The following is an 18,694-nucleotide window of genomic DNA, read 5'->3' as shown; positions in this document are numbered from 1 at the left end:
ATGTTGTTACGTTTTAATGATAAATAAACTGTTTAATAAATATTATAAAAATATATATTTATTACTCTCATTATTCTCATTTTACCTTAAAAGTTAGTGTGACTTATAATTCTTGCAGGACTCATTTTTAAAGTAATAAGTACACTCCATGAGTATGAATTAAATTTGGAAACAACAACGGATTTTACTGCGACACTAAAAAAAATTGACATTGAAATAACTATATTAAGTCAACCCTAACTAAGAGGACAAGTATCGAAGGAAATCTGCTCACATCCTCATGTTGCTCTTCTCGTACCATACATAACTTTAGCCATTTTCATTTGTCCAATCCATAGTCAGCTACCAAATATATTGTTCCTTGTCAATTGCTCATTTCATGCACATTATTTCTTCGAATAATGTTTTAGAGACACATATAATAGAATCAAGATTTTTGTTAGATTTTGCCGTGGACAATTGGTCATATCCACCACCATCTCAGCGAGTGTAAGAAGGTGAAACCATAGTATATTGGAATATATGGTACGTCTTATAGTTGTTATTCGGTGGAAAACCGACGTTGCATTTATGGATAATACTCTGTTTGAGCCACAAATTTGTTGATTTTTTATTTTTGGTTTTCTTTTTCTCTTTTTTTTTTCAATGTACAAGACAAGGCCATATATTGCATACTGGAACATAGGTTTGGTAGAAGCACTCATTCTTAATGTCGGCCACCATTTCTGAATAAAAACATCTAACAAAATAACCAAACGTGAGTGAACTTAGTGAATCTAGATATCCACAAAGTGGATGCAGACTCACGTAAGAGCGTACACAGAAGTATAGCATCCTTGCATCTCTTCTCTCTCTCTCTCATAATATTTACATACAGTAATCCTTATAACTTTATTTTCAAACAAATTCAAAGAGACCATTTTCTTTTTTGCCAACCAACATTCTTACTAGATCACGCTTACAACACTTTTACATGGTCAATAGCTTAACAACTCATCCAAAAATGATATATATCATCGGTTGTTTATGATATATATTACATCAATTTTAAAATCGATGTAGATCTAGCTTGTCTAATAAATTCAACATATTTTACATCAATTTTAAAATCAATGTAGATCTAGCTTGTGTAATAAATTCAATATATTTTACATCGGTTTAACTAATAACCAATTTAATATTTTAAAAAAAAATTGTTATCGCTAAAATCATTAACACTAATTATAGCATGATACACTTTTACATTTTTTGATAAAGTATAAGAATAAAATAGTTTTAAAAATGTAAAGTTTTGTATTTCTTTTAAAAAAGAATAGAGTAAAAAGTAAATAAGGATATAAAAGATTTAGAATCATTTTCCCATCATTAAAGAAAACGTCGTTTAGTGTCTGAATTCTATTAAATGCTAGTCAAGTGCAATAAAACATCGTAGCTATTGGAGGTACGGAGGTTATAGATGCAAAGTTGTTGGAGATGGAGAGGGCTCACCAAGTGTAGCATGAATGCTAGACACAAGAGGTTGGAGATTAGAGTGGATCTACAACGGTGCACCACTGGATCTGCAACGGACAAAATTAGAGGAAGAGAGGTTCTCCAAACAAAGAATGAGGAGAAAGTTAGAGACCAAAAACCCTAGTTTGAATTAGAAGATATACATGAGTTCCCATTATAACTGATTTAACATCTATATATTTAAAAAAAATAAGCCTAAAAATTATATTACATCGGTTCATCTAACAACTGATGTTATATCTCTTTCAATATTTACAAATATACTATTGCACAAAAAAAATTACATTGTTTTTCCAAGAACCAAATTTATATCCTATTGCATTAGCTAGTTATAAACAAAATTTTCATTTCACACTTACTTATATATATATATATATATATATATATATATATATATATATATTGTGTAAAATTAAATATTTGTAAATAATCCAAATAAGTCACATAATAGATACACAAAAATATTAGAAAAGGAATTTAAGTCAAACTCATCCTTAATAAATAATATAAAAAATATTTACATTTTTATACATTGGTCTTATTTTTAATTTAAGTTACATCTTTAATATGTTAGATTCACTGATAATCCTATAAATTTTATAATATATATATATATATATATATATATATATATATATATATATATATATTTATAAATATTTATATATTTAAGTACGAATTTAAGTCTATATTAAGTAAAGATGAAAAAATTAAGTATTATATAAGGATAAAGACTCAAACTCATTGTTTTAAGATTTGAGTTGGAGATAATATCAACTATTTTTTATGTATACATTGTGTTCATGTGTCATTAGTGCTGTATCTTCTTAATAATATTTTCTTAAAAAATTTATTAGTAAATTTATTAGTAATATCAAAATTAGTAATTAATTTTGATGATTGGTTCAAACAAATTCTTATATATTAAAAATGTTTTCCACGAAAGATAGACAAACGTATTCTATTAAGATAAATAACAAATAAAAATGTGTTTTAATTTTTTTGTCTTAAATTTTTTTATCAGAAATTATGTTAATTCAATGAATTTAATTCATATTTAATTAATATTATGTCTTTCCACTGATCTTTTCTCAAAAAAAAAAACATTGGTCAATATGAAGAGCTACTAAAATGTTGACAAGTGGCCATTGCGTCGAAGCTTTTTCTTGTTATGACCAATCCTATCCATTAGGCTCTGATCCCTTTCACTACCTATTTTAGTGTTTATATGAACAGAAAAGATCATTGTTTTGTGCAAAGGTACTTATCCTACTGTAAAAGTGTGCACATATACATACTAATAATACACAATAAAAATGTCTTATCATGCATCATATTGGGGAATGCAAAAACAGTAATAAAGAGGAAAAGGAAAATTAAGAAAAGAAATTCTAAAGACACCGAAAGTAGGTACTAATGTTACAACAGATGGATTAAATATTGAATACTGTCCACTGTCTGTTTTTGTGTGTGTAGAGTGAGAGCAAGTGGGAATCAGTGACAGAACCCGATGCTCTCCAATTACCAATTTTTCAAAACGATTGGTCTCTCTTTTTATGGCAATTGTTTATTATAAGGTAATGCATGCTCTGTGGCTAAAGTTCTCATGCTCTTATATTATGTGGCTCTTTCTTCTTGGTTCGTTGCCTCAATACTCTTGCAACTCCTGAGTGCATCTTACGCAATACGTCCTAGTATTATAATAAAATACACTAAAGACAATTGCATAAGAAAGGACTTACGCATATTCTTAGTAAAAATGAGAATGAGAATATGGGAGGTTGACTTTTTCATTATGTCTGTAATAATTAATTAATTATTGAAAGTTCTTGATTAAATTATAGTCTGGGAAATTTAATTCTACAAACTTATTTTAGTGAACTCACTAAATTTTAGGTGTATTTTCTCAAGTGTGTTTTTCATGTTAATTTCAATTAAAAATTATATATTTTATTTCAAATATATAATATAAAATCATTTAAAATCACATATTTATTATTATTTTTAATTATTGACTTACGTAAAATATATATAAATTGTTGAATGAAAAAAATATATATTTTAATTAAGGGTTATATAATAATTAGATTTTAAAATAAAAACATTGGGTGTGGAGTCGAGGTCAAGAGATTACTATCGTATAGAGTTGTTAGTGATCCAATTAATTGTCTTCACGTTATCATTTGTACTTGATGTTTGGCGGTTACATGTAGAAAATACTCAAATGTCAAAATAAGTAAAGATTTATCACCATTCCTACATAATATTTGGCTCTTACTTGCTCAATAATACCAAAATAAGTAAAGATTCTTCAATCTGCTTATTAAATGTCATCACTTATCTTTTTACTTCAAATTTATAAACTTTTGAATGAGCTTTGGAGACTTAATTATCACCTAATTGGTAATAATCATATTTATCTTTAATTTATTAGTTATTAGTATTATAATAATCATAGTAAAATGTTACTTTAAACAATTTAAATTTTTTTAAATTTTTTTTATCATAAACAAACATGAATAATCGTTAATATAACTTTTCTATACAACATAGAAAACTACTAAAATTATTTTTTTTCAAAATTAATTGAAACTCGTAATCAATTCTTTAACTTAAAATAAAATACACAAGCATTTACCTAAAAAAAATTAACTAACATTTCTATATAATGTTTAATAATGCAACCGGAAACATATAACTAAAGTTTGTGGCTAAGATCCTTAAGGTATATAAGGTCATTGTTATGGATTCCCAATCACATCCTTAAATATTTAATCAAACAAATACTCTTTAGATAATCTTTCATTGTCTCTATTCCTTTAACTTTTCCTTTCATTTAGGGAAACATCAATTCAATTTTCCTTTAATTATTTTAATTAGTATTTATTATATATATATATATATAATTTTTTTTAGTGTCAAAATATTTTTATAGACAAGCTTTTTTACTTTAATTAGAGACGTCTCCAAATTATCATCCAAAAATAAGTAAAGACTATTAACGGAAGAAAGAAAAACATTACAATCTTGTAAGGACACTTGATTCTTAAAAAAACATTTTTTTATAAATTATAATACGAAAACAACCACAAATTTGCATTGAGTGTTTTATTGACTTCTAGTACAACCAAAAGTATTAAAACAAAAAGAAATCTAAGAAACAAAATACAACAAATCATAAGAGCAAAATGCTACTTTAGCTTTATACTTCCAATAGCCATTTCGAAACAAGTCTAGGTCAAACAATATGCTATTTCCAACTTTTATAGGTTAAAAAATAATTGCTGAAAAATTCCAAGGGTGAACTAAGCTGTATTTCAAGCATAAGTCCACACACAACGATTCATTTTAATCCAATACCTTTGAGGTTTAAGTAAGATAGCACTTTGGTTGACGGAATCGTAATGTAAAATAATCCAAGTATCGCGAATGGTGCTAATTAATTAACTAATTAATTTCCAACCTCTAATTGGTTACTGATTAATTAATCAGGACGTTTGATTAGCGCCACCAGCCTTATAGAGGTAATACATTATGCTTTTTGCAAAAATATGAAAGCTAAGTTGCTAAATAATTGCTATCCGAATCAATCGATCATTTTCATAACTATATACAAGGAATATCTTCAAAACCAAAAATTCGAATTCCCAGAATGTTAAAATGAACAAACTGACAAGTCAGGTCCAAATCCATCCATTTCAAGTTACACGGATAAATGGTTTTCTTTGGTATCGATTTGAAATTATTAGTCCTTATTTAGGTATTGGAAATTAATAATAATATTTTTTAAAATAATTTATTTTCATATTTGAACTATTTATATTTTAGAAAATTCATTTAAGAGTAATTTGGAGATTTTAGAATAATCATAACTTACCAAATTTTGCTAATTTAATCAAATATCACACGTATATAAATAAAATTTTGACTCCAATCTACCTCTCTCCAATAAATCAAACTACTTCATTTTTTATCCACTCTCTTCAAATTAATCCTTCACTTTTCACATTCCTAATCAAACAAAATATATAACTCTATAAATATGGTAGTTTAGAATTTCAATTCACATTTAGTTAAAAAAAATATTATAAATAATATCATATAAAATTATTGATAATTGTACAACTGTTTTTTTTTAATTAAGATAAAATTTACGATGATAGTTTGAATATTTATCTTATACATGAAAATATAGTTGTAAAACAGTGTGTTTTATTTTCTTTTTTTTTCTATATCGATAAGTCAGATCATTATTAATTATTATGGGTTGTCATTGAACTAATGTTGTTGTGCACTTTTATCATGGATTATGTTGTCATCATAGTACTTCCCTTTGATTTATATTATTCCTACTTATGTTATGCTTTGATTTGTGTCGCTACCATCACGTCTTCCTTTGTTTATCTTTGTACAAAGTAAGTTCTCTTGTATTCTCTTTAATTTTTAATTTCATATTTTTGAAACTTTTCGTTTGCGTGTGCCTTAATATTGTTTGTTCTATAGTTTCTAAATATAGATTATATTGATATTTTTTTGTAATGGTTAGTTTCTTCAATATATTGATTTTGAGTTAGAGAAAATCCAAATTGCTAGCAAATTGTATTGTTTTAATTTTGGGAAGTTCGTATGTTAGTGTTATGTCACTCAAATTTCTAAAAAAACTATATAAATTTAAAATTATCAAACTCCAAAATTTATGCTACTCAAAATACTTTTATAAGATCGTAAAATATAAATATTTATTATATGCTAAAAGTAATGCTATTTAAGATAGAGTAGTCCCATTTATTAAATCTCGTATATTTAAAACGTAAAGAATCAATAATTTTTTTATTAAATATTAATTTATTTTTAAAACAAATAATAATTAGTCATATAACTAATTTAAATATCAATTTATAAACTATTAATTATTTTTATCTAAAATCATCTTTATTATAAATAAAAAATTATAATTAATTTATGAATTAGAATCTAAATTGGTTTTTAATATTATTTATCTATATTTTAATTAGCTATAGATAAGTAATGTTATTATTTACACAATACATTTTACCAAAGTGCAGCAACGACATTAAACTCGTAGAAGTAAGTTTTTCATCGATTTCACTTCATCTTGTCATTGTGGTTTATGTTTAGGCTAAAACTTTCATTCTTCCTAATTACATTTTGCATTAAGGTTGGTGTTTTTATTCTCTAATCATTGTTATGTGCTCTAAAGATTGTGTTTTTAGTTTAACCTTTTGAAAATTTCAAATTGTTATAAATTTTGGTACAATCCTCCAATGAAGACGTTCTAAAAATAAAATTGGATAGAAATGAGATGTACTGACCATCATTTAAAGTAGTTTTTTTTTTCTGAAATGTTATGAAATTTTCAAAAATTCTTGAGGTATTTTTTTTATTTTCTTAGTATTTTTCACCTATTTTACTATATTTTACATTTTGATTTAGATAATCATACTACTTCTAAAATCTAAGAAATTTTCTTATTATATTCTTGTAGTGTATATTAATTTTTCATGATTTCTACAAAAATATTAAAAAAAATCCACAATTTGAAGTATGTTGTTTTTGTAACATAAGTTAATTAAAGTATATTATATATGTAACATACGTTAATTAATGTTTCTTAAAAAATAACCAACACCAATTTGACCTACCTGCTATGATATCCAATGTTAAAATTATAAAATAATAGACATTAAAAAGCTTTTTTTTGGGGGGTTAATGTATCATGAGACATGCACGTATCCTAACATGCAATCATAATATATATATATAAAAAAAACTTATTTTTGTGGATGGATTATTTTATCCTCTATAATAATATCCCAAATACATGACAAACTCAAATCTTGAAAATGATGGAAAATCACTCATAAACTTACAAAGAAGACAAATAAAATATATTTTTAAAGATATGGTAATTTTTATGAAACAAAATTTAAATACTTAAGTTTTTCTTATTGTAAGTTATTTTAACTTAACTAATAAAAGAATTAAAATTTATATCATTTAAACAACTTCTACTTTTAGGAAATTTTAACTGGATGTTAGAATTATGTGAGTGCAAAAGAATGAGTCTTTTCTATCTTCCAATATATCATATTTACTGCACAACAACTCATGTGAGACACATTAGTAAAGTTAACAAAGTTTATATATTTTAAATTTTAATTTTAGTAAGTTCAAAATGACGAGTTATTTTTAATGTTAGATTTTTTCATACACATTGAAGTCAAAGTATATCAAAATACCTTTAAACTTTTCCATTATAGTTTTAATCCTGTTTGTATTAGTAGAATCTTTCATGATCACGTAATTTTAATCCATTCTAAATGTAACTGTGTTATATTTGACATCAACAGTTAATATAATGTTTCCATTAAATTCATTCATTGCTAATATTTTCAAGTAAAATGATTGTTTAAAAAAAATGGAAAAAATATTTTAATAAAACTGTAAAAACAAATCAATCTAAACTATAAAAGTTTAATTTGATTTAATTCAAATTACATAATTAATTTCAGCCGAACCAAACAACATTCACATATATTTTTTCTTGCTTTGGGGCAGTTTTTTTTTTTTTCAAAACCCCCCAAACCGGACTAAAAACCGTTAACACGCTAAAATAAATAGTAAATTAAGATCACAATAACATAAACTTAATTATAAAAGTTATAAAAGTTAAAAAATTGAATTCATACAATTAAAAAAAATAAACTAAATTCATATAATAAATACATTTACGATATCAATAATTAGGTGGGTGAGGAAGTGGAATGGTCAAAAAGTCATCATCATCCTACTTTTCGTAATTTATTTACTATATCTATAAAATATAATATGATTTTCCTAGTATTTTAACTCTATTTTTTTATTTAATACTATAATTATAATATTTAATTTTAAAGATAACATTTTATTTTTTTATGATATTTAATATAATTGTATATTTTGTCGTTCTTGAAAAGTCATTATTGTTTTATTAATATCATTGATTTTATTTCAGCCATATTCTTTTAGGCTGGTCCTTAAAAAAAATTCTCTTGCAAATAATAGAAGTAATTCTTCATTTTTCTTACGTTATTTGTGATTTTATAGTGTATTATTTTATTCTCTGGTCTGAAGCCCTGATCAACGTCAGCACTTTTTATGTCTACTATTAATTTGTGGACGTATTGGCATCCATTATCTGAATATTATATCATTAGAAAAAGGAAAATGACTTTTCCACGATCAGGGATTTTAGTGCAAAATAATAAAAGATAGAATTTTTTTTAATATTAATGTATTAACAAAAGCTTTTAATACCTTTTAATATATCAAAATCAGAATATTTAAAAATTAAATAATAAAATATTTAAAATAAAATCGGTACTGAAAAATTAGAAAAAAAAAATCCATGCTCGAAACAGAACGATAGAGAAATGAAGGAAGTATTGTAAGGAAAAGGAGGTGGAAAAAGAAAGACACGACGCTGGTTCATTGGTTTCCACATACATTATTCGTTGTGATTAAAGAATGTGAGTTTAAAATTAATATAGATATAAGTGTGAGATTCTCTATGAGACAGTGGGATTGTGGGTTTCTTGGCACCCAATCACATTGCTCTGTTGCAAAGTTGATTCCTTTGCTTCCTGCTTAAGCCATTTTCACCCAATAAATGTCACTCCCTCTCTTACCTAATTTTCTGTATGAGATGTGGATTTCCTACAGTCACAAAAAAAAGAAGCTAAATAATGAGGAGAAAAAAAGTTTATAATTCTTATGCAGAGTGAACTTACAAGACTAGTTCATCTTCTACACAGAAACCTCAATTCATTTTAATCGTTTTTTTGGGTGTTGCTCCCTCCACCTCCACAGCCTTCTCCCTCTACCTCCCCAATTATCTTTAATTCCAATTATATCCTTAAAGTTAAAATTTTTTATTTTTATTATTTTAATATTTTAATATTTAAATATAAACTAATATAAATATACATTATTAAAATACATTAAAAAGATATTCAAAAATAATAAATCAAAATATTAAAATATCTAATAAAATAATAACAGAACATAAAATTAAAACAAAGCTTAAACGGAGGACATCCTTCAACGGATGTCAACATCCGTTTAAGGCGAAACGGATGTCGACATCCGTTTTGCCTTAAACGGATGTTGACATCCGTTGAAGGATGTCCTCCGTTTAAGCTTTGTTTTAATTTTACGTTTTAGGGTTAAAGGATTATTGAAAGGATTATTGGAAAGATTATTGGAAGGATTATTGGAAGGATTATTGGAAGGGTTTAAGGTTTAGGGTTTAGGATTATTGGAAGGATTATGACTACGTACCTGGAGAGGAACCACGACAAGCACATTACACCACAAACGCATTGCACCACGTAGTGCACCGAAAGCAAGAGGAAGATTGCTTGATAATTCTTTTCACGATCACTGAGCTTTGCAGAAAAATATTTTACTCATACAAGGAACTACGTAGGTTATCAGTGAAATATGTTATAAATGAGTAAAATTAAAAAACAATAATTCTAAAAATAAAATTTTACTGAGGGGCAAAATAGTAAAGAGGAGGTGGAGGGAGAAGGCTGTGGTGGTGGAGGGAGCAACACCCCGTTTTTTTTCTCCTTGTTATGAATTCATGGCCCACTATTCCCGTCAAAAGCCTTAATTCCTTTTTAAGGGAGTTAAGACCAAAGTTAAATGGTTTTCTCTTATTATAAAATTTTAATTAATTTTTTAAATAATATTATTTATGTTTTATTATATTTAAATTAATATTGTTATATATAATACTTATTATTATATTATTAAATAAAATATGGGGTTAAATATGTTTTTAATCTCTAAACTATCAAGAGATTTTGGTTTTCGTCTCTGTTTGAAAGGTTTGTTTATTTTAGTCCTCCTAATTTTGAAACTCTTATGTTTAGTCCTTAAAATTGGACAGTGTTAAATTTTCTTTAATGTGACAAACGACAAGCCCACGTGGGCTGCCAGCTTCCTGTGCACATTGTTTTTCTTTTTCTCTTAAAACTTCTGCCCAACTCTTTCACACTCACCACTGTTCCCTCTCCTAAGTCTCCATTTTCATCCATCTTTTGAGCACAGGCCACCATAATAATCAGAGGTACAAACTGAAATCTCCAGTAAAAGCAACCGTAGGTAAACACAACATTGAAATTGCAAGATTATGATCAAACAAGCTACACACACATAGTCATCCGAAGCACAACATAATTCCATCAAAAAAGTCAATACAACTACCTAATCACTCGATAGGAAGAAATGGAGAATCTCCCAGGAGAGAGGGATTCTCTCACCTTTGGCAGCGCAAATATCGAAATGATCGGGAATTAGAACCGGTCCAGGCGGTGGTGAATTGGCAGAAGTCAAGCTTGAACCAGCGAGCATGTGGGAGATCTGGGAGAAGTAGGAGTGGAGGGCGACGCTAACGATGGCAGGTTGAAGGCTTGTGCGCGGCGGAAAGATGATTGTTGGTGGCGTTAGAGCTCGCGGTGTTGGTAGTGATTTGGGAAGAAGATGATGTTGTTGGATGTTGTTGGTGATTTTCCCCTTTGGTTGTGGAAGGAGGTTGAACGTGACGCGAAGAAGGAGCTCTGGGTGGTCTCTGCGACGACATTGACGGTGAAGGACGATGAAGGATGGCTCGCGCAGGAGGATGCTCGCGCTCTGAACTCGCGACGACTTGGGAGTTGTTTGTGCAATCTGATGATGGAGGGTTGTAGAGGCTCGCGACGGTGGCGAATGGTTGCTCATGGTGGTGATCTGATGTGAGCTTGAAGGATCCGTGGCGTTGATGGCAGCTTTTTGGCAATGACGGTCTTGCGGCGGCGCGACATGGCTGACGGCAGAGGAGGACTAGGGTTTCTGTTTGGAAAAGGTAAGTGTTTCTGGGTTGGTGACATTTAAAAAAAAAAACAACATGGCACACATACAAGGGAAACTGGCAGTCCACGTGGGCTTGTCATTTGTCACATCAAAGAAAACTTAACGCCGTCAAATTTTAAGGACTAAACATGAGAATTTCAAAACTAAGAAGACTAAAATGAACAAACCTTTTGAAGAGGGACGAAAATCAAAATCGTTTGATAATTTAGAAAAAACATATTTAACCCTAAAATATATAATATATAGTTTAATACTATAATCTGTTTATTAATTTTATTAATTCTTTAGAAAATAAAATTCATAGTATTTAATAAAAGAGTATGTAATATATTGTAATAAAATCTTAAATATATTAGAAAAAACAATATAAATTCTAATATATTAAATGTACCAAGTTTAATCAAAATATGAAAATATTATATGAATTCTAATAAATTCACGCAATTTTTTTAATAACTATTAAATATATATTTATTATATATATATGTTATTAAATAAATAAACAGATAATAAATAAATCTATAAACTTATTATTCATAAATTTATATTTTAAATTTTTTAAATTGAGATATTTTAGTTTTGATTTATGTGAATTTTTCATACAACAAAATTAAATATTTTTATTGGATAATTTTCTCATATAAACAAATAATAAAGTTTATTGAAATCTCTTATAAAATTTATATTAATTTGATTAAAATGTTTGTATATAATGTTTTAACAAATTAAAAATACTTAAATTTATGATAAATTAGAAATTAATTGTAGTTTTTTAATATTACCAAAATGATTTTTTTATATAAAAAGAAAAGATTTACATATTTTTGTTTGATATTTTGGTATTGTAAATTTTGGATTTTTTAATCCTACTTTTTTTTTCTGATCTCAGTCAAGATCAAAGAACAGATAATGTAAAGGGGATGTGAAAGTTTAATTATGAATATTTTTTGGTGGGTGCCAATGTAATCGTCATTTTCCAATCATGGAGTGTTCTTGTTTTTGCATGATGGAATAGCTTTTTACCCTCCTAATAAAGTAAGTTTATGATACTAAACCAGTAGGTCACTTTGTTGAATAACATAATAAAAGCGACATTGCATTATACATATAAATATAAATTCATGTAATAGATATTTATTAGACTCCTCTCTCTTTTTTTTCGTTCGATCACATCATACCTCTATAAATGTGTAAGGAAAATATATATTTTTTTTAATGTAGGTGGGTACTTTACTTTTCATGAACTCTTATTTGTTCTTACAATGTGAAAGAATATATCTAAACTTTCGTGATCTTTTCTGATTAATTTTATTGTGTCCGAAGGTTTTCGGTTCACATTGACATATCTTGATTTCATAAGATGGTATGCCTAGATGCTTAATTAGTATTTCAAAATTATAATTCATATAGAAATAAATGAACAACAATATAATATATTGATTTTGAAATTTTAAAATATTAACCTTTTTTAATATATCAAAACAGTGACACCAATAAAAACAACCTATGAAATACTCATATCCATGTGTGGACTCTGACTGATACTGCAGTGAACGGTTAATACACAGTTGTTTTCGTGCTAATACTTTTCACGTCTGACGTCAAGTTGATTAAGCAACTTGCATCTATAGAGGTTATATTCAACTTTTTTAGGTTACACGTTGATAGGATGAAAATTATAAGTTGATTACTATGATTGAATTAAATTTAAAATTTAATTATTAATATAATATTAAAATGATAAGTTTTTATTTATTTTAATAAAAAAATTTATATTAATAAATAATAAGATTAATTTTTAATATAAATAAATGAATAAAAATCTCAATTTACAATTAAAAAGTTAATTTAAATTTAAAATTTATTTTTTAACATAACTAGAGTTTAACACATATGACTTTATTATCTTATTGTAAAATCTGATACAAGTTGTTTACGTGGCCATACACTCCCTTAATTAATATCTATAAACCCAGTTACAGAAGAAGCAAAAAATGCGCTGTTGGCTAAGCAAATTCCATATAATCCAATAGGATTAATGTATTCACTGCTCTACAGGTTTTGTTCAGCTGTACCCCGCTTATATTATTCCCAATGGTTAAAGATTTCACACTGATTAGACTTCGTATGACTAAGTTAATGGTACCACTATATATCCAGTAGTTATTGTCAATTAGCCTTTTTTTTAACTAGTTGTTATTGAACAATTTGTAGAAGTTGAATTCTTGATATGTCCATTTCTTTTATGTGAGAAAGTATGATATAAATCTTATATATTGTGTAGTGATACAAGGTTAGATAATATGTGATGATTGGTTTCAGTTCAGTGGATCACACTTCGTACATGTTATTATAAATAATGTCTTACAAAACTTTTTTTTACTGTTTTCTAACACCAAACTTAAATTATTTATATAAAGTTTGACGACACTTATATCTGTATATACTTCTAAATTAAAATTTGCACTCATTTATTATTATAAATTATTAATGGATGATTTGATAAGAATTTTAAATTTAATTCAACTCTAAAACATTTAATGTTAATGTTTATAAAATAAAGTTTATACTCAATTATATATTATAAATTGATTTTATTTTTAATTGATACGTGACTTTTAACCGTATTTAATGAGAATAAATAATTTATAAGTTGTAATTTAAGTTTGAGTAAGTATTGATATAAATAAGAGATAATATTTTAAGATTTAACGAGACTCACCTCAAAAAAATATTCAAATTTTAATTACGTTTTAAATTAGGAAAATATTTTTTTAACAATTTTTTTATAACAGTATATAAGTAATATGTGATTTGTCCGTTTGAAATCAATAAAATAATAATATATAATATATTGTAAAAAAATTGTTAAAAAAAAGTTAGTATTCTCTAAATTAAGTATTAATACCTTCTCTTTCTAGTTCACGTCTTAGTGGTGTAACAGTCAATACATCTTTAATGGCTAAACAGCAAAATTATGAACTAAGGGGAGTTGGATTGCATGACACCTTTTTTATAAAATGAAAAATAACGAAAATATAGAAAAGAATAAAAAAGGAAAGCAATAAAGGGAACTTTTCACGGTGGCGTAAGGGATACGGTTGAAGAAGTTTTTTGGCAGCCTATAAATACCCCCCATTTCCTCTATTTTCAGTACCATCAACCCCAACCATTCCTCTAACATCATCTCAATCGTCACAACCCTCACCCTTTCTACTCTCTTCGCAACTCACACTCTCAGGTAACTGTTCATCTTATAAAAAATTATTTTTTTAGTTTTTTAAGCTTCCCATTTGATTATTTTTCTTGAAATTCGCATGCATGCACCAAATATGTAACTTCAAATTCTACTGTCATCACTGGTTTAGTTTACCTGATTCTCAGGTTTGGCGATTTCTTATCAGTTTTTCTTGCCTTCCATGCAGATAAGTGCTTCTGCGTGTCTTTTGTGCAAAAGATGTCAACTTGTACGAGCAAGAAAATCCAATTACATAAGTCTCGGAGAATAGACGAAGAGACTCTTCTGGTGCAGAAGCAGGGCATTGTCACCATTTTGGGATCTAACAACGATTCTGTCACTTCTTTTCGACGCACTCTATCCGCAGACATGTCTTCCAAGAAATGGCTTTCTCAAAATGGGTTTTCTCCCATGAAAAAGATCAATTCCGCAGAAGAAATCTCTCGCTCATTCACAGAACCCACTGTTGCTGCTGACTCGTCATCTTCTTCAGAAGATGACAACAGCGAAGAAATGAAACAAAGCCGGTGCCAAATTTGGGAGGCGATTCAAAAGAAGGAGAATGTGGAGAAATCGGGAGAGTTAGACTTATGGAGTTCGATTTTGTCGAAGAAAGCCAACGAAGAAAGCTCCAAATTAACAATCCCTCCTTACGTTCATCCACTTGTGAAAAGGTCAAAGAGCTGTCTGAGTGAAAAGAGTCTCCAGATATGCACGGAGAGTCTGGGATCCGAAACTGGCTCAGATGGGTTTTCTTCTTATTCACCATCTGAGACAGAGGATTCGGAGGAAGAGAAGGAAGAAAAAGGAGAGGAAGAAAAAGAGAAAGTGGAACTTTCACACGGGGAAGAGTTTCACGTGCCAAAACAAAACCATGCTGTGAAAATAACTTCTCGTTCTTTTCCTCCGCCACTCCCTTCACTTCGCATGCGATCCCACCGTGACAACGGAAGGTTGTTCATACAAGCTGTGTCTGTTCCTTCTCAGAACAATTTTTCTGCCGAACGACAAAATGGTCGTCTTGTCCTCACTTTTGCTGAAATGTCTGAAGAAGAAGCAGAAGAAGAGTTTGAGGAAGGTCGTGTGGAGGCAGAGGAGTTTGAGAGTCGTGTGAAGGAGCAAGAAAATGCACCCATGTTGTTGTCTAGTGGGATTGGGTTAGCAGTAATGATGAACAAACCAAGTGGAGTAGATGATTCTTATAGAAGTCCAAAATGGTCGGAGAAGTTCAACGATGTGGTCAATTTTAAGGATGTTGATGTGGCACAACATGGTCCTCTGCCACCAAGGCCAAGGGCTCGGATTGTTCCCTCGTCTTCGGGTGCTTTCAGTGCTTATGAATACTATTGCAAAACCAAGCCCACCCCAAAACCTTCTCCTAAAACATTTACCTTTCACCGCAACAGTTACTCTTCCTTAGAGAACAACTTCAACAGTTGCAAGGATTCTAAGAGGTCTTTTCTCTTCTGGGAACCTTATTGCATTGCTACTTGACCTCAGATCCTGTTTTCGTCTAATTTCTAATTCAAAACTTGTTATTCAACCCAAATACTGTTTGCTGCTGTAGCATTTTCTCTCCACCTAGCTCCACTCGTTGGATGGTGAGAGAGTTTTAATACTTTTGTTTGTAATTGTAAGATCAGAGAAAAAAAAAATTCTTGGGACAGTTTCATGAATTATATTTATGTTGTCTGTGCTATCAAACAATTACGTAATCAAAGTTTTTCTTTGACCATCTCCACTGTCTCGTCTTCTTTAAATTTTTATCATGTTTTTTTTAGTCTCTTTCCTTTTGCAAAATATAGGCCAACGGGATTTCGAAATTGGTCTTATGTTTTGGGAACAACGTGATCTGTCATCTGATATGTTTGCCTCTCCACTCCTGAGGTTAATCAAGATTAAATACATCAAAGATTTGCAAGTGATATTGAACATGATCTAGTTTTTTATATTTAATTTTATTAAAACACATATTCATTTTGAGTTTGATACTATACATGATATTGATGGATGATTTTGTATAAAACTAATAAATAATAATTTTTTTAATAACGAGGGGTGTAATAAATTTAACTAACAATTTTTTCTGTTAACAAAATCAAAATTAGGATTTTAAAATTATATTCACAATTCATTTTTGCAAACTTTTTTACAACGTCACATGTCAACATTTGATTGATTCATTTGAAATAATTTCCTTTTATAAAAAGTTGACATGGAAAAAGATTCAGGGTTCAAATTATATTGATCCAAAAATATTCTTCTTTTCTTTCTATTCTTCATACTTTTTATTTTTTTCGTTCTCTCTCCATTTATCTTGTTCTCCATTCTCTCTCCAACCTTTCTTCTACCTCTTCATTTTCTTGGGTCGAACCAAAATCTATTGTTTGTCTTAAAGTTTTGACCTTTTTGGTTTCATTCCCTTGACGGTATTGTGTAATGTGTGACATTGTTGGTTTGAGCAAGGTATACGGTTATTCCCTTTCATTATATGCGTTTTCGGTTTGCCCTTTCATTTTTGCAGTTGTCGTTTGAGTTTGTGGCTTTTTGTTGTTAAATTTTTTTAGGTATTCTTTTAATAAGGTGAAATATTTGTTTGCTTTGATGCAATTGTGGGGTCGCCATTCTTTCAAAATGGTCCTCTAGTCTCTGATAACCCATCACAAGACCCTGTATACCAGGGCAAAAAATTACCAGCAATACTCATGGACCTCGTCTAACTTACATGAAAGCACCTAAATGACCATTAAACTCACTCACCCATCTAAAATAAGAAAAATGAATCAATAACTTAAAAGTAAACTCATTTAGGAAGCTTAGAAAAACATTGTTTTTATACCCAGTCACTCACTCATCTAAAATAAGAAACATGAAAACTTAGAAAAACATTATTTTTGAGAAATTAACTGCATCTAGTACAGTGGTCTAAAAATTATGAGTTAGTAGTTCTTTGAAAGCTCTTTGAGCCTACATTCCAACAAAACAAGAATCAATTCATTTGGAGTTCGGTGCAGAAAGTTATGAGCAAAACAACCAACAAAGGTCATAGGTGGCAAAAATATATAAAAGGTTAACTTTAAGAATTAATTGCACCTATTTAGATGTCCAAAAATCACAAATTAGTAGTCATTGAAAATATTGGAGTCTATTTTCTAATAAAAAAAATCACATTTGGAGGTATGTGGAAATAGTTATGATTAAAATAATCTGTAAATGTCAAAGTTGACTCATTCAAATTGACTTTGGGGAGTGACGTTCTCATAGCTAAGCACAGTCCCTTGGAATCGATTACAATAGCCGTGTAAAGATTACGCATACAAAAATTTGATTTTGTACAAAAATTTGTACTGTAGTACCCAACTGTGAGAACGTCACTCCCAAAGGCAATTTGAGTACTTTTTTCATATTTCTTTAATGGATGAAACTTTTTTTTAGTGTTTAAGTGTAAGTAAACTTGAAAACTGAGGTTTGGGTAGTAGGAAAGACCCAATGTTGGTGTAATGACCAAGTTAGGTGAAGCCCTCAAACAAGTGTAGGTCACACAGTCCCTTGTAATCGATTACAATGACCCTGTAAACGATTACACGTACAAAAAATTAATTTTGCAGTGAGAATGTCACTCCCAAAGGCAATTTGAGTGAATAAGATGTTGTCAATTTTGACCTTTGTTGACTATTTTAATCATAACTTTTTCCACAGACCTTCAAATGATGTGATTCTTTTTTTATTATAAAATAGACTCAAAACTCTTTCCAATGACTACTAATTTGTGATTTTTGGACATCTTTTAATTCCTTAAAGTTAACTTCCTGCCACCTCTGACCTTTGCTGGTGGTTTTGCTCATAACTTTCTTCACCGAACCCTAAATAAGTTGATTTTTGTTTTGTTGGAATATAGACTCAAATTTTTCAAATGAATATTAACTCATAATTTTTAGACCACATTAGTAGATGCAGTTAATTTCCCATCCTAAATGAGTTTACTTTAAAATTATTGTTTCATGTTTCTTATTTTAGATGAGAAAG

General features: G+C 28.6%; 1 protein-coding gene across 2 annotated transcripts; it reads left to right on the top strand.

Moving 5' to 3' along the window:
• The first annotated feature begins 14,588 nt into the window (after positions 1 to 14,588).
• On the top strand, positions 14,589 to 16,403 carry LOC124846338 (FAF-like protein (DUF3049)). 2 transcript variants are annotated; one of them, XM_047323579.2, is made up of 2 exons: positions 14,589 to 14,671; positions 14,856 to 16,403. In XM_047323579.2, the coding sequence occupies exon 2, from the start codon at positions 14,888 to 14,890 to the stop codon at positions 16,160 to 16,162; it is 1,275 nt and encodes a 424-aa protein (XP_047179535.1). In that variant the 5' UTR covers positions 14,589 to 14,671; positions 14,856 to 14,887; the 3' UTR covers positions 16,163 to 16,403. The 2 variants fall into 2 exon arrangements, with proteins under 2 accessions (XP_047179535.1, XP_087948674.1); XM_088092548.1 differs by having other exon boundaries at positions 14,610 to 14,671; positions 14,815 to 16,403.
• Positions 16,404 to 18,694: the final 2,291 nt, after the last annotated feature.

The sequence above is a fragment of the Vigna umbellata genome, chromosome 6, assembly GCF_029865625.1.
Source record: "Vigna umbellata cultivar VRB3 chromosome 6, Vumbellata_1.0, whole genome shotgun sequence".
Lineage (NCBI taxonomy): Eukaryota > Viridiplantae > Streptophyta > Magnoliopsida > Fabales > Fabaceae > Vigna > Vigna umbellata.
This window is presented reverse-complemented; position numbering and strand designations above follow the sequence as displayed.